A 16,800-nucleotide genomic window follows, 5' to 3' on the forward strand; every position below is an offset into this window, starting at 1 on the left:
AGGTTCTCTGAATCCTTATTCAAAGTTTCCGTGATCGTTACTCATTGCTCCTGAGCCTCTCTTCCAAAAAATTTATCTCCGATTTAAATGCTGACTCTCCCTCATATTTTAGTTGTTTAGAATTTCCGAAAAGATTTCGAAGGAATTTGGTGCACACTGGCATTAGATATCATCGAAATATTTTTATAGCACCTCTTTATAATAGTAATTTTTTTTATTTTAACTTGAAATCTTTCATTTGCCTTTGCCTGGTAGTGAGTAAAAATTTTGAATAATATAATTTATTTATTATGATTTAGAATAGACGGGGAATATACGGTTTTATTCATCCTTCGGCCTTAATTGATGCTTGTTTTTCAAGCTGGTTTTGTAAATATATATTCCTTAAAGTGTTAGGTAGCTCAGATGATTTATCAGGTGTTTTGGTGCAAATGTTCCAAGTTTAGCGAGATGCTGTTAGCATCAAACTTGAGATATTAACGAAGAGTTTCTAAAGTCACACATTTGTTGGGAGACTACCAACGACAATATCTTTTTCACTAACTCTGAGCTTTCCGCGGTGGAGCGAGATTACATTTGCTGCTTCGCCTCTTATTCATTAATAGCGCTTTCCATTCAAAGTGGGCCGAATCCATCGTAAAATGATTGGATTTATTCTTCGTCTTTAGGAGAGGTTTTTCCTGCCAGCTCTGCAATCAATTGCGACACATGGCGATGACGGACCGTTGAGAGAGATGAAATGGCCAGTAGGTGCTTTCGATGAAGAAACGCAAGTGGCGACGGGCCAGCTATTTCAACAATTGCTAAACATCCGTCAAATGGCTGAATGGAAGTCATCTTAGGCTCCAGGACTGACGAAATATTGTTATCGGTTGGCATAATATAATGGCATCAGGTGAAAATGGCCGACTATGCTAGGCTGTTAGTAGGCTATTGAATAGAGGATATTGAACGTCGCTTGCAAACTTCATACCAATTCTCCGCAAAAAGTTTTATTTATACGACCGTTTCAATGCATTTCATATTTTCATAAAGTGTAAATGTATTTTAATATAAATGAATATGTTATTGGTAAATTGCTATCACGCGTAATTTAAAATATGTTTGAATTCCACCAGACCAAGTTTAAATCGACTTCATTTATATTTTTTCTGGTTTTCGCATCGATTGGAAGCACTAGATAGGTTAGTCCATTTTCGGGTGTCCTACTGCGTGTAGAGAGCTTTGCTTTGCTCTACGTTTCGTTCCTACTGCTGGCAACATAGTCAGGAGATTTAATGACGTTTATTCATTCTCATCGGGACGGACCGTTGGAATACAGATCATGGTTGTCTTGGATTCAAAAAATGAAGGAATACATAATGGAACCCAGTGCATGAAAATCGAAGGTAAGAAAAAAGAAGACATAAAATGCGTAAAACTCTTTATTTGCGAAACATGAAAGTGTAGGGGAGGAGGTTGGAGAGAAACCCGGCGTTTTCAGTATCCTACTCCTAAGCAAAGGCGCCATAGGCATTACAACTTTACAGCTCATCCGACGGACAGATGTAGTGCAAAGCACATGAGTTCGTCACTGAAAAATTTCCTTCACCCCCAGGATTGAAAGTAAGACCCCTCAGTGGGTGGTCATCTCTTGCCACCACACCATTCCGGTTCACGGCTAACCGTATATCCGACTCGGTAGGTTTCAAATGATATTCTCGCCACAGTCATTATAATGGAGGTCAAGGGTACGCGGTTATCCAGATGCGGATCGATTTATTGGATTAGCAGAAAAATTATTTTCAACCTATTTCTTCGCTATCGAGACATATTTTTAGAATTTAAATATCAAGGCTGACATATCGTCGCTGAAAACTGGAACGGTTTGTGAAAACCCCGACGTTCAAAGGGACGGGTTTCATAACGAGGGATCGCTTGCTTTCTTTTCCATTGCCACATTATCATCTGGTAACTGGTAAAAATACCTGATATCTCCGGACACCTGAACAAGTTCAAATTAAGGGTGGCTGACGATATTTAGTGGAACTGTATATAACAGGTAATATAATCACAAATATTGTATGTTCCACAAATATTTAAATGGCCAGGTTTCGACTCTGTCATTTCCAAAAGGTCATCAATCACTTTGAGAATGAAATAGTGTTAATAAAATTTGAGTATTCGTGAAACAGACACTAATAGTGTATCTGTGATTATGTTTCCAAGAACCGATGATAGTTTCACCGGAAAGTTTCTTGAAGGAATTATCTTAAACCTTTCACTGTTTTGACTTTTGTTCTGACATTCGGCACTTTTCGTTCACTTTACGTGCTATCATCGCTTGCTTGGTAAAAAACCTCTCTTCAATGAAATGGAAGGTTTGTGAATAAATTATCTATCTGTAATTTTCCCTTATCCACGGTGTAACCTCACTATTTGTCGTACAGCGAGTGTTGATGAGCTTCAGTGTCTTGATTAGGTGCCAAAAAACCTTATACCCCAGGTTAAAGCACTCTATATTATCTCCATAATGCCGTAAAATGTATCTTATACTATAAAATGCTATGTAAATATCCATTTACACTGGCAGCGTTGGAAATAAACTTATTATTGAATTGAATGGAAAGGAAAGTGACATGGGGAGAGGTGGTGAGCGCTGCTGATCCAAGGGTCTCGAGTTCACATCCCGGATCGGACACCTCCGAAGAAAAATCCTCCAATTGCGAGCCGGCCCAGGGAAGGGAACTGACTTTGTGAAATCCTGTGGCTTGGCATGGGGTGAGCTCTACCCTCCGTGCATTACGTGGCTTCTTTGACCGCCACCTTCGCCACGCTCCCTTTGATGACCTCTCTCTCTCTCTCTCTCTCTCTCTCTACGCCAGTGTCTTCCCACCATCAAGTCTCGTGAGTAATGTGCAGCTGATCAATGCAAGAGGTCAACCTATGCTCGTGGCTTCCAATGGCTCTCAACGGGACCGTCGCTTAACTTTTTTCTTCGCGGGTATGATGTTTGTGCGTTGGTGCATGCCCTCTCGATTATTTCACCACCACGTGTTTTCCCATCTATCAGTACTTGCGAAATGCACCCAATCCACCTTAATACTTTCTCTTTCATCCCAAGAAAAACAGTCATTATCACCGCTTTTTAGGCGATTAAAAACTCTAAGATTACGAGCTGTGAGCTGAGCTATTGCATAACCAAATAATTGCACAAATACCACTCTAACTCCAAATGAAAGTGGGACTTGCGTGATATGATCGTACTACTTCAATATCAAGTTTTACATAGGGATAGGTTTTATCGCAGTTATACTTTATCAGCATGAACTGTTCTGAGGTCTAATAGCTGACGGCGTATTAACTTATTTAAGAGTAGAAACTACCCTAGGACATATCATTACCGTGTTAGGCTTACGAGAAAGGAGCTATTAATTATACAATGATGGATTATATGTCGTAATTTTTTTCTAATGGAGGCGGTTTTAGACTTCAAACAGTGCAACACGTAATTGAATACCTATTCTACGCTGTGGTGCGACAGTTGATTCGAAATTACACTCTGCTCAATTTGGCTTATCTGAAAGTTATCACATACACCATCCAGGGGCGGATCCAGGATTTATTTCTGGGGGGGGGGGCAAAAGGGTCTGAGTGGCAAGCGGTCCTCTTGTACTTAAATATTATAAGCGGTCTTCTTATACAAAACAAAATCAACGTAATAATGATAACAGCACAAAAAATTTTGTTTATTTTTTAAGCGTTAGGGGGGGTTACGTACCCCATGCCCCGTCCATAAATCCGCCTATGACGCCATTCGTCCATGAGGCATCACTGAGTCTCTTCCCACCAAATTAATCGAGGCTTGTATGGCATGTTGGTCGTAAAAGATGGTTATTTTTCGTGTTCTAAGGTATCAGTGGATAATTGCAAAATTTAATGAGATTCTTGGGAAGATTTTGTACCCCCTCATGGTTTGTAGTAATATTTCAATGTAAAAGGTTTGGGGACGATAATTAATAGCGATAATAGAATTCAATATTTAGACTTATTGATTTAAAAAATATCTTTTAGGCTGGGTAAAATTCACCTCATATGTTTCCAAACTCCTGCGAAATTCGACGTGAGTTAATAAAAGAAGAGATGGTCGTTGTTTTCTATTTTATCAAGAAAATTTGGCGAGTCACGTGAGGAAAGGACGAGGCGCGATGAGGGAATTATCCTTGAGCCTTGCTGTGCGGGAGACATTAATTCCGTGGCGAACTTTATCAGTTTAGGGAGTAGGGACTCGCGATAGCATCCTTAACAGTGAATCTTAAGCTTCAACCTCAGCTTAGATATCCGTGCTGTACGATTAGCATCCAACTGCCCCTTCAAAAACTGATCCTTGTCGTCCGGACTAGATCTGCACTTATGGTTTTACCCTCCTCTTTGCATTCCATTACAATTTTAACAAAGCTTTCGTGTCGGAGAATTTTGCTAATCTGAGTGTTCCCTCTCTTATTTTATATTCTTCGAAGACGTCGCGCCGTCTTTCCCATGTCACTTTCCCTCTCGTTCTCCTCTCGTCCTCTCTCACCCCTCTAAACCGTTCTCTTAAAAACCCTCTCGTTCGTGACTCGTTGTAGGATTGTAAACAGACATGGAAGTGAAAGAAATCTTCATTCGACTAATCGTGCGGTGCTCGAATAAATGGGAATATGCGTCTAATTATGAATCACCCTCGTTCGCGCCCCACTTTTCACTCTGTCTTTCCGATCATTTTGCCGCAAACTGTGCTCTCCCTCCCCACAGGCGGAGGTCCGTTGCAGAGTGTGACCCAGATCTGGACTCGGCAGTTGGGCAACGACTAGGGGGGCTGCCTGCTCTGCTCATGTGCAGACCGGTTTGCGAATACAAGTGAGAATGCGCGCGCCGCGGTCAGCCTCTCCCGTTAAGTGTGCGTCGCCAGAGCCGTGAAGGATAAGGAGCCTTCTCTTGTGGTTGGGGTGGGCGGGCCTCTTAGGCGTGGTGCACAATACGACCATGCGCGACGCACTCATTTCTCCTCTTCGGTGTGTGCACTTCACGGGGGGGGGGAGCGGGTTTCTGTGTTGGCCAGGGTGTGGCATCTCACCCAGGGCGTCCTCGTTCAAATCCCGGCCGTCGCAGGGATTTCTCAGGGACTACCAGGGCAGCATGTCTGGCTGTTTGAGTATTTCGTGGAGGGCAAAAAGGATGCATTCGCCGGATGTAACGCTCTGCCCTCGCAGCCTTTCGTTTGCCATTGGCTAATTCCGACGCCGGGCTTCTCTCAACCCTTTGAACCTTCCCTCACTGACCCCGGCCGTTGGCCACCCAATTCAAATGCCATACCTCACATTAACCTATTTTTGTTAAATTCTCTTCGTGTACAATATATATTGTGTTCAATAAGGAATTTCACCGCATTTTTCTTGTTCTCCGAGTGGCACTTTACCAAACCTTTTCTTTTGACTCGGAAACACACATAATATACATATTTGAACGGGCTCGAGGCTTTTTACTCTACCATACGAACAAAAGAAGTTGTTAATTAGGTGAAGAATTATCGATTTATTAACTGTTTAAGGCGTCTTGGCTTAAAAATTTATATCTAATTATACTTCGGGGTGGTTACAAAAAAAATTCAAGAAATACATTTTAGTTGATCCTAATAGATGGATTTTTCCGCAGCGTATTTTAGATGGTCTATTCTCAGGATTTGAAAGTTATTGATGCGTTCCACACATTATACCAAATATTTAATATTCATATGAATTCAGTATACTGCATCTAGATCGTTACATTTTAAAATGAACATCAGTGACATTCAATGAAAATGCAAAGCCATTGTTTGGTAAAAAGTCAATAGAAAATGTAATATGGGGCAAATTTTGTATTTTTTAGGTAAGAGCACAAGTGCACAAACAACGTGTAAGACATTGATTAATAATAATTTTCGGTATCAGTGGATACTTTTTTATATATAACCGTATTAAATATAGAGAAGTGCGATTATATTTGGAGATGAGCGTGGAATTTTGGAAGACTCGGTATCAAGTGACTAAACTAAGCACCCTGCTCATTCCCAGATCCCAAAAGAACATTGTTTTCCTTGAGGTGATGAGATTTTCTATTTCTTGTGGGCACTTTACTTCATTTAACCTTAGGAATAAAGAGTTGGAGGGGATTTTTCAATTTTGAATTGAATACACTTTGCTTTTGCTTTCTTCAAAGCGACGGAGTTGGTAAAATTCGAGTCGGTGTGGTCAAATTGGAGTGTGTGCTTATGCAAAGTATATTTATTTCACATAAAATTGACTTTAAGCTATAATTATGGCTTAATTTAGCATTTTTTCCTATTTCTATGATAAAGTTGTCATTTCTCTAGTCGCGCCATGTAGTCATGTAGTTTCATAGCTGCCATAGTTTTTTTTTGCAGCAGTATTCACTGCTTTTAATACGTCAACACAAGAAATCAGACGCCGTTTTTTCATAATTGTTTGGGCAGCAGTATGCGTCCGTAATGAGTGCTCATTGAGCCGGAAGTTCATTAAATCGTGAATTCACTCGTGAGCCCGTTCATTCACTTATTGATATCCGTTGCATCTCTAATATCCATCTTTGTCATCAGTATATTCGTGAATAACTTCGAGAACTTAATTTCCTAGTGCAGCATTGGATCCATGGTCATTAAACTTCAAATGAACTATCAAAATTTTCATTCAGTTTGTTCATGATTATTTCTGTGTGTTTCGGTTACCTAAGTTATAAACTCTGTTGCCACGGGCTCTACCGTGGTACTTGCCGCAAACTCGTCGCTAGGTGCTCGGCCAGTGCTGCAATCACGATGGAAGCGATCGTATTGAATCTGGTAGGGATGCGAGGATTTTTTACCATATTTGGCTCATTCCTGAAGTTAGAGCGTGATTTCAGGGGCCCTTAATCATGACAACCAACAACTGAGATCACATTTATGAAGCAGGTTTTTTGATGATGACTGACCTCTTTCAATTTCCAGTTCCTTTAATTTTTTTCGCGTCGATTACAACTTGAGTACTTTTTTACGTGCGCAGGTATTAACGTTGCCTAGCGGGTTTGGGTGTAATACACGCTAAGTTTGAAATACCATGTGATTGCTTGTTTCGATTCCCAAGTGTTAAGCGGAAAATCGCAATGCAGAAGACTTTGGAGCTTCGACTAGTAACTATTATAACTAATGGCGTAATTATTTTATTTTCAGCAAGTTCATGAAATGCTTAATTTCTACCTGAAATGATGAGAGTTGGCCAGTTTTCCTCACTTTCTTGAAAATATGACTCTTGGTCCATCTACTGCAGTACCAATGTTGATTCGGCTATGCTGATGAGTGTGCACGTTAGTGCATGTTTCAGAAACTTGTGCAAATGTCAAAACCATTTTTTTGTCCTTTCCCTTCACTGATTATACGTACTATAAGTGACAACTAAAAGTATTTTCGGGAGATTCTTGCTTTAGTTTCGTTAAATGTCTTGAACATGAAATAGAGGTATAGATTTGATAATTTTAAGGCAATTCAAGGCATTCGGGCGCCTGGGAATCCTCATTAGGCAGGAAATACTTCTTGTTCCTGAATCATTTTGCACCCATGGCTACACTCATTCTTTCGTTCAATACAATTTCAATATATGCTTCACTAGCTGACCCGGCGAACTTACAACCGCCTAATAATCAATGTTAATGCATAGTTACACCATTTGTAAATAAAGAGATGCTGTACTGTTTTTATAAATTTTGAATTATTATAATGAATTAAGAAAAATTCATTAAAGCTACAATGTTAGAGAGACATTTCTTTGTTCAGTCTACATAGGATAGTCCGGGTTACGTATACGCGGTTTTATTTCAATGAATTTTCTTATTTTTATATCTTAACTTGGGAAATTTTAGACATTGTGGTCTTATAAAGTAGTTAATCAAGTCCATTCATCAAGTCTATTTGTGTTGTTAACCGTAAAAAAAATCGTTTAAGGTCCTAAACTGTTGCGTAAACTTGTCTCGTTCTTGCGGCGAGTTTACACAACGCTAGACCGATTCTTCACTAACCCTTAAAATATCTTGAGAATAATCCCTAAGCAGCAGCATCAATATACCATGCCTTGTAGCGCGCTGGTTATAACTCAGTTCGGTAAAGTGCACTGCGTAAACGTGCTCCGGTGTACCCTACACATTTGGATTTATTCTCTATCAATCAAGCACCTTGTGGTATACAGCATTTTTTAAATAAACAAGAACAAGTAAAGCGGATGGTTAACCATTCAAGTGGATAGTTGGTGACTACGTCTTCGCTTGTTACGCAATATTTTTGCATGAATGCGAGTACCAACGACTTGATTCAGAACTAATAAGTTTAAGTTATCCACATCTTCGTTCTAAGCCACCAAAACTGCTCGCTTACTCACCAATTCGTGATTTTTGTAGCTATCAATCATGTTTGGGTAGGCTTTGTCGATGAGCTAATCTTACGATGAAACGAAATTGCAAAAATTCCGAGGAAATGAAAGCAATTCGCTCGATTCGTCGACAGGAACACGGCCATTACCGATAGTCAACAATTGCTTGGAGATTAGTTTTCGCACACGGCAGTGACGTATTTGTTGACCTCTAAACTCGAGCAGGGATTAGGTAGAATTAGAATATTTTTAGGCATTTGTAATATTTAAAATATTTTTAGCTATTTTCAAGTATATCGGGACTAGTCACGGTGATATCTTTTACGGGTGTCACCCACAATGCACAAATTGTGCAAAGCATCCACAGAGAAAAAATCATTCGCATTGACGAGGATTCGAACCCGGATCCCTCCGATTTCTGGTCGAGTGCTTTAGCCAGTTAATCTACCGAGGCTCATTCTCCCCTGTGGATGTTTTGTGGACGCAACCGGACATGGTGTCATGGACTGCTGAGCATATGATGCCACGAGCATTCTAAATTGTGGATTGCGAATCTTTGTGACTCTGTGGATTTTTCGCGAATTTTTTTAGCTATTATTATATTTTTAACATTGCTACGAAACTTATTACGAGGTCATTAAATGGGTAAAAACAAAACAAATCATCTATTTTTGACCGGCATGACAGCTTTTGCTGTGTTACTTAAACATATTCCTATAAACATAACTCTAAGATCAAGATTACTTTTTTTTGTAAGCTTTAACTTTTTCAAATGCTTTTTCTGTTATCCGGGGCTGAACCAAATCCAAAAAACCAAATATCATTCAAATTGGTACAGCTGTTCTGTAGTTATAAAAGTGTAACTAACACGAGTTTCGACTTTCTTTTGTATAAAGTTGATGGTATGAGGTGTTACTTTACGGAATTTATCCATATTAAATGAAAATTAAACTATGTTTTTCCACAAAAAATATTAATTAGATCACTACGGTGGTTTCGTTTCATCCTAAGGCCCCTGAGGATCATGACACGGACTGTCGAAACCATGGTAGCGATGTAATAAATATTTTACGTGGAAAAACATAGTTTAATTTTCAGTCAATTCTTATAAATACATGCTAGTTGACTCGATTATTTTCTGTGATATTTGTGGAGCGTTGGTCTTCAGCGGAGTGAGTGTTGGACAATTATATGAAGAGCTTTCCAGGAGCATTAATTTGCTTTTTATAAGAGGGCTGAAATTTGCTGCTTATAAGTTTAATTATGCTTATCGAAAGATAGCGCGATATTCTTTCATGAGTTGTGAATGAAAGTGAAAATGGAGTGCTCATGTTCAAATATCTGCTCATTTGTGATGGCTGGATATCGTTTGTTGAAGGTCAAAAGTTGTCGTGTAGCTTACGTCTTGCCTACGTTTAGCTTTTGCCCTTTCGCTGTCCTATCCCTTTTAGCTTAGACTTTGTCGTTTAATTTTCGTTCCGCAAATTTAACTCCTCTTGCCATTTCATCCACCGTTTTTTAATCTATGTCTTCGTCCATTAGTTATTTTTTGGCGGTCGCACGGTTCTTTCTATCCACCGATGTCTGATTGAAAAACTTAAGATTATTTTTTATCGGTCCCACAGCTTTCCCTTCGAAATACTTTCTCGTCTCTTGAGAATCTGCTCGAACGCCTCTCAAGTTGTTGACCTTCAGAGGAGCCTGATGGGTTGGTTATATCACACTTTATCATTCACAGAAAAAACTACACTTTGGACTAACATTTATTTAAAAATACACCCGCGAAATATGCTGTTAACTCTCTACATTCTTATTTGTTATTCTATTTCTATTTTATATTTATATTTGTTATTCTCCATCTATATTAACTGTGTGAGCCTTCTCTTATTGATGTCTCTTAAAGCGGTTGATTATATCATGCCGATATGTTATTTTATGTGTATTTGAAGCGGAAACGGTTAAACATATTAATATTTATCCTAGATATTAATGTGAATGAAGGGCTTCTATATATGACTGCAATGTTAGGTTGGCTTAGCTTTATGTATATCCTACTTGGCATTTTGTATGGTAATTATCCTGCTGCGTTTAACTTGTGGTACATTGATAAGTTTGTAATGTAGCTTAGAGATGAGATCTTTTTAAGTTGTATTCAATGCTCTAAAATATAAACACTTGTGGTTTGTTATTTGTGAGCATCAAGTTTGGTGTTTTTTCCTTTTAATAGACTGCATAGATGAGAACCATAGAATTGTGCGGTCAATTTGAAGAAAAAAGCTAACATTCAATGGAGTTCTTTATGTGCGTTGTGATTTACTTCAAGGGAGAAATGTAGTTCACTGAGCTGTCAGAAGTTGGAAACATTATTATTGCTCCAATCCCTATCTGTATGCTAATCTGCTTCCTTCCTCTCAAACTGTCTCAGTGACGGGGGTGTCAGCGCACAGCCGTTTCTTGTGTTAGAGAACACCAACAAAGAAAGCGGTGCTCGTTCATTGAGAGAGAGAGAGAGAGAGAGAGAGACGAGGCCGCCTCAGTCCAATCGCGCTTTGCTCAATTGTTGATCGGGGGTTGGAGGGAACGAACCCTCCAAAGTATCTCCATCATGTTAACTCTATTTTGTCAGCTCTGGGAATGTGTAGCGTGTCTAAGAGCGTGTGTAATTCTTATTATCGCTCTCATATCTATCAGGTCGTAATTTCCCGAGCATTCTAACGAGCGTAGCAGGAAGCCTTCGAGTCTTCTCTAGCAGTTCATAGCTTAATCAATGTTAAAGTATTGCTAAAGTGTCGAAGTGTTTTCAAGTAATGCCGTCGGTAAATACGTTATGAATGAGATATTTTATTGTCACATGATCCCAGAATTCGAATATAAAACAAAACATGTTGCAAGAAATGTTATCCACATAACATTTTCCAGGTCTCTGTGAGATTTTGGTCTTTTCGACTGCGTTTCACTAATATCCTATAAATGAATGTATGTTATAGCCATTAAAATATTTACACTAATTACATTAGGAGCCGCAAGACACGACTCTGAGGTTACGATCTATGCTTAGAATGCTTGCGAAAATTGAATCATCTACCAACTAGCCGCACCATGTTTTAGTAACTACTTTACGAGCTCTGTGGGATTATCCTCCGATGACGCTCTTCATAATTTGTTCCGGAGAAGGGAATCTCCCGACTTCGGAATTCCTTTCTTCCGGTTTAAAAATCCTTCCGAAGGCACGTTCTGCCTTTAGTATTCTATCGCTGGCTTTCTGTTTCCCTCCAGAATATATTCCACAGGGCGTTACCTAAGCGAGTCGTGTAGCGGTGAAATCGCAACTCATTTTCCGAGATGACTAAGACTAGGTGATGAAAGCCAAATGGGTGGACATGTCCCCGTCGGACTCCTACGAATTATAAAGCTGCAAATTTTTCACTAAAAATATAATCATGAGAGATGATTCTTGAATACTGATTGGTTAATTTTTAACAGTTACTATATATTCTTAAAAAATTAGGAAAATGTAGTGATATCTAAATGGAATATATCTGTTTCCCATTACTTTTTCAAAGAAGATATAGTCATGGTTCGTACGCTTTAGAGATATGAAACAGATGTTTCAATAAATATCTACATTTTTAATTCAGATATATTTGCTGTGAAATAGTTTACTTGTGAATATCATGACATTTTCGGCAAATAATGAGAATACTGATAGACGTACTTTGAAGTGTACTCGTATACTTCAGGTTATGCTTTGGCTCATTTTTTTCGCTCTAAAGCCCTTTAAATTTCATTTCTTAAAATATTTTCACCGAATCGTTCCCATTGGCGTTATAATTATGTTAATATACTCAATGTTTTAACTCGAAAAATGATGAACGAACTGCTTTTTTAAATGTCAAATTCTCAACCGTACCCTTCCCAGTTGTAGAAAAGTTCCATCTTTGAATAAATGAGCTTCCCGCTTAAAAAATATCTTTCATTCAATAAAAATGGGCAAGCTGTTTGAATTGCACTTCATTTTGAAGCTGACCGCGTAGCCGTTCCGGCTGCGAAATGCCTCGCGGTTTCATCCGGAAACGGGAAAATGAAAAACGCCAGAGATCTTCAACCCCTTCGAGTATATTGTTTACACTGCGTTTGAAAGTGAGCGCGCGGCGAGGTCGTGAGCTGAGGCGACAGCGCTCTATGTGTGCCGCCGCTTCGGAGAAAGGAGGCCGACCGCGCTCGAAAGGGAAAGCTCCAGTTGTCCATCCATCGGAGGGGAGGGGAAGGGAGAAGGGGGGGACGGAGTGGCTGTTAAAGCCAGCCGAGAGGGGAAGCGACTCTTGTGAACGCCAACGCTCCTTCTCAACGCAATGCAACTGGTAGGCATTGACGGCGTTTGAATCTTTTCCCAAACAGCGCAATTTGGTTCCAGGGAGTGAAAATTTCTTACATTAACAAAGGATATGTCAGTCAGATGACCATTATAGCTTAATTATACCATAATTTATACAACAGCGACAGGTAACCTTCGTTTACATAGGAAGTTCACGCGGTCGATGTTAGATCGTTGTCTGGCACATGGAGCGACTACTTGCCTTCGGCTACTAGCGGAATATCTCTGGATTAATATTTGAATGTTAACTTGGGAAAATCAAGAAAATTTCCTCTAAATGATACTTTGCTCTGGAAAAGAAACTGGCCAGCATACCTCGAATATATGAAATGCAGCAATCCGTGTGGATTACTAGGCGGTGAGCTCGACCCTTATTCAAACCAATCCAAAATTATATTTGTTACGCGGAGGGAGTATATATTTTCCCCCTCACCCTGCTCTCCCTACATCTCTTCTAGATCGTTATCTATTTCCAAAAATGAAAACGGAAATAATCCAAAAACGGAGGCATGCACGCAAGAATTGTTTTTCGAAGGTGGTGAGGTGCGTTGGTTCGGAGACGTCAACGCGAGCCATACGCGCCGCTCTTTCCGATTCGTTTCGTAACGCCTCTCACGCAGCCAGCGCATAACTGCGGATCGGGAAGCGGCCTGAGAATCCGCAGAGAAATTTCCTCTGCTCCGTAAGTGAGGAAGTGACCGTGACGGACGCAGAGTGCGTCGAAGGAAGCGCGCGATTTCTTTCGTTCGGAGGGAAGACACGTCGATGCGAGGTAAGCTCCACTCGAGAGCGAATTGAAAATGAAAGTTATGAAAGCGCTCGCGTGATGGCCCGCCGAGGAGGCAGTCGCGACGGATTTTCGCGGGAGGGGAGATGATGATAATGTCACTTGAGCGGTCACTGCTGATCTTACGAGTTCGCTCTCAGTTCAGGTCAGCATCAAAAAATGGGTCGACCCGGATAATTTTTTGTTGGCATCGTAATTGGAGGTATCACATTCATCTGTAGTTTCATGACTTAAGCAGGTGTTTTAATTTTCTGTAAATTAATCATCTTGCACTCTATGTTTTTATATAAAATTGAATAGTTGTATCCTTCAGCTGAGATGCAAGCCAGAAATCGAGAGTCTAATGATGGGTCTCTTTTGACGCAACACTAGAGCGATCACGTTGCATTGTAACTCTAGAGCTTGATAAAAGCGTGTTAACTTTCCGTAAATCAATCCTGTGAATATTTATGTTTCAATTTTAATTAGCTGGAATACCTGGAAACAATTTAGAATTAACGCATATAGATGGTATGAATTGATAAATTTTTTGGCAACGTTCTCGTCACTGTGCATGTTTCTTCGTGGGAATTGGCTTATGTTCCAAAGCTGAAGCAAGATCTAGTTCTTTTCCAGCCTACAGCATCGAAGAAGGCTATTCTGGCTCTTGATCGGGTCAACCTTCCAGTACTGAATATGTTTCCATGGTTGAGTCATCTTCTGTCCCGAGGGCTTATCTGGCCGCTCGTTTTATCGAGTTGGCCATTGATACTTCGTCATTAACCCATCCTAACATAATATTGCTTTTGAGTTGCATAAATAATATGTACATTTTCATCTCTATAGAGGAAAGATATTGTGTTATTTTGTGCTGTGAAGTTTAATGGCGAAATGTAAATGAATTTAATTTCTCCCAGAAACAGCTCTGAGTTAGAAAGGGTTAAATGAAAGGGATTGGATATGTTGGGAACTTGGATTTCCTTCCAATTGTTAGCTACCCGGCATTCTATGTTTCATGAAGAATTTCGGTAGTTATCCTGTGATAAATATAATGCTTGTTTTGATTTTGGAAGCCTGAAGCCTGCTGTTGATGATATTATAATATTACCAGAGTTTTATCTCTCTGCATGTTTGTATCCTGCCTGCTCTAACAAGTTAGCTTATGATAATGGCATACAGGTTACATGTCAAGAATAGATAAACCTGTTTTGCGATTTATTCGGAGTTAGGTATCATTTTATGTTTTATACTAACTTCCATCGCATTAATCTGATTTAATTTCCAGTTGTTTAGAAATTTATTCATAATATTTTTTAAATTATTGAAGTACATAACAGTTTGATCTGGCATTATTTGCCAGTGCGTTTATTCCTACAAATTATAAAGAGTTTGCTTTCAATGGTGACACCAGCAAAGGAATGATTGATCTTTTTTGCATAACGATCGGAAATATTGCGCTAAACAACAGATCCTTGGCTTGTGAATCGAATTAAATGTACTCGTACCTATTCAATTTCTTTTCACCTTTTGGTAAAGAAACTCTGCAGTTGTCCACTATTCGTCGTCGTGTTATGTCGGTCGTTGAAGTCTCCAGTTGGCTGTGTGTATATACATGCTTTAAGTCGATGCGAGTGTGGAATATGGACTCACCCTCACAGCATCAGGAGCACCTCCCTCGTGTGGGACGGGGGAAGAGAGTGCGGCGGCCACGAAGCATGCCAAAGCCAACAGCAGTGGAGCGCGGCTCCGTAAGGACCCCATATCCCTCTACTCTTCTCTGTTTGTCTTCACTCCTTTTATATTCGCGCTCAGTACACCTGCAAAGGGAAATGGATTGGGGCAGTCGTGAGAAAAAGCTCTGGCTCAGCATGTTCAAGCGAATTTGCAATTATGAATACATTCACTGCAGCCAGAAATTGCTGTGAAAAACTACTTGAAATGGATTCAAGCCTAGATCACTGAAGTCGCAGTTAGGTATCCAATCAGTCACCGTCACAAATTTGCGTCGTTTTCCAAATCTTATTTCTGGGGAATTTTTGTAAGAACGTTAAGTTACAGGGAAGTAATAAATGCTAAACACCAGAAATCTTCAGTTTTCACGGAAATTCTTGAAGTAGATATACATTTTTCCTTAAATTATGTATGAATGTTTTGAGTCTGAGAAATTTTCAATTAGTTTCCTACACAAAAGTCGTATTAATAGAGGAGCTATCTTTGAAGATGAAAGGTTAAGTTTAGCAATATTTTCAGTAAGTTGAAATAATTGTATTCAGTTTATTAAATCCGCTATTAACTTTTCCAGAAGAAAGCAATCTTCAAAACAATATATCATGTATATTTTTCCGATTTGAGACTCACGAACGAAACGTTTAGCGAGAACTCTCAAAAAGATCTGCAGGTGTACGAGCAGTTGATGATTGGAAAATTTCTCCTCGTGCGAAACGACATGAGCTAGTAAGCGGAAGAAAATCCACCGAGAATCACTGATTGAATCATCCGAATGAACGATCCGCGTCCCGCCAGCCACCACGATCACGTATCCATCACCATAGAAATGGCACCCGCGTGAACACTCCATCACCAAAACATTGTCGCACCACATGAGACTAATAATCCACCCCAGTCACACCACTTCTTCTTGAAGCACACACTTGATCGCCACGTTCCTAGCATTCTCCCGAAAACGTAATCCTTACCTCGATGGGCGGGAGACGCAGCGGGCGATTCCTCTCGTCTCTTAAATAGAAAGCCTTCCCTCGTGGAGGACGCTGGGCGGGCGAGAGGTAGGTGCGGTATTTGGAGAGCTGCCGGAGAGTAAGAGACGTCGGCCGTGGCTCTCGCTTTTATTCCACCGAAGAGAGGGGAGGCCGTGGGAGGGGGTGGAAGGAAAGTGCTCGCCACGGGACGACGGGAGGAGGCGGTCAATCAGAGGTGAATGAAGATGCAGTAACGGCAATCGGCCGATCCTTTCCTATGGAATAAAGGCTTCGTCTAAATCTACGCACCACTCCACATGCAAGCGAACTCAATAGGAATGTGGCGGGAGGTGCAAACGAATGAATGCGAGGGGCGTAAGAAGGACTGCCTTGTATTTGCTGAAGCCCTCTATTGGTCGGGGGAAAAACGAATTCCTATATCTATCCGTTAGGCAAAATATCTTCAGTAATTTATCGTTTCTGCTGGACCCCGACGTGAAGTGAGGTCCGGATGTGATGCTCCCCGTGTCGCTCTGAAAGGTATTCATTCTT

At 40.2% G+C, this 16,800-nt stretch overlaps 1 protein-coding gene across 2 annotated transcripts in view; it reads right to left on the reverse strand.

Annotated features, from left to right (window-relative positions):
• The window catches only part of LOC124162209 (glycine-rich protein 1-like), an 83,801-nt gene extending 67,418 nt beyond the window's left edge, over positions 1-16,383 (reverse strand). For both annotated transcript variants that reach the window (XM_046538657.1, XM_046538656.1), the window contains exons 1-2: positions 16,249-16,383; positions 15,203-15,369 (exon numbers count right to left, since the gene is read on the reverse strand). In XM_046538657.1, coding sequence (XP_046394613.1) covers positions 15,203-15,313 — 111 coding nt within the window. In that variant the 5' untranslated portion in view covers positions 15,314-15,369; positions 16,249-16,383. The remainder of the gene's footprint in view (positions 1-15,202; positions 15,370-16,248) is intronic.
• Positions 16,384-16,800: the final 417 nt, after the last annotated feature.

The sequence above is a fragment of the Ischnura elegans genome, chromosome 7, assembly GCF_921293095.1.
Source record: "Ischnura elegans chromosome 7, ioIscEleg1.1, whole genome shotgun sequence".
In the NCBI taxonomy this organism is placed as follows: domain Eukaryota; kingdom Metazoa; phylum Arthropoda; class Insecta; order Odonata; family Coenagrionidae; genus Ischnura; species Ischnura elegans.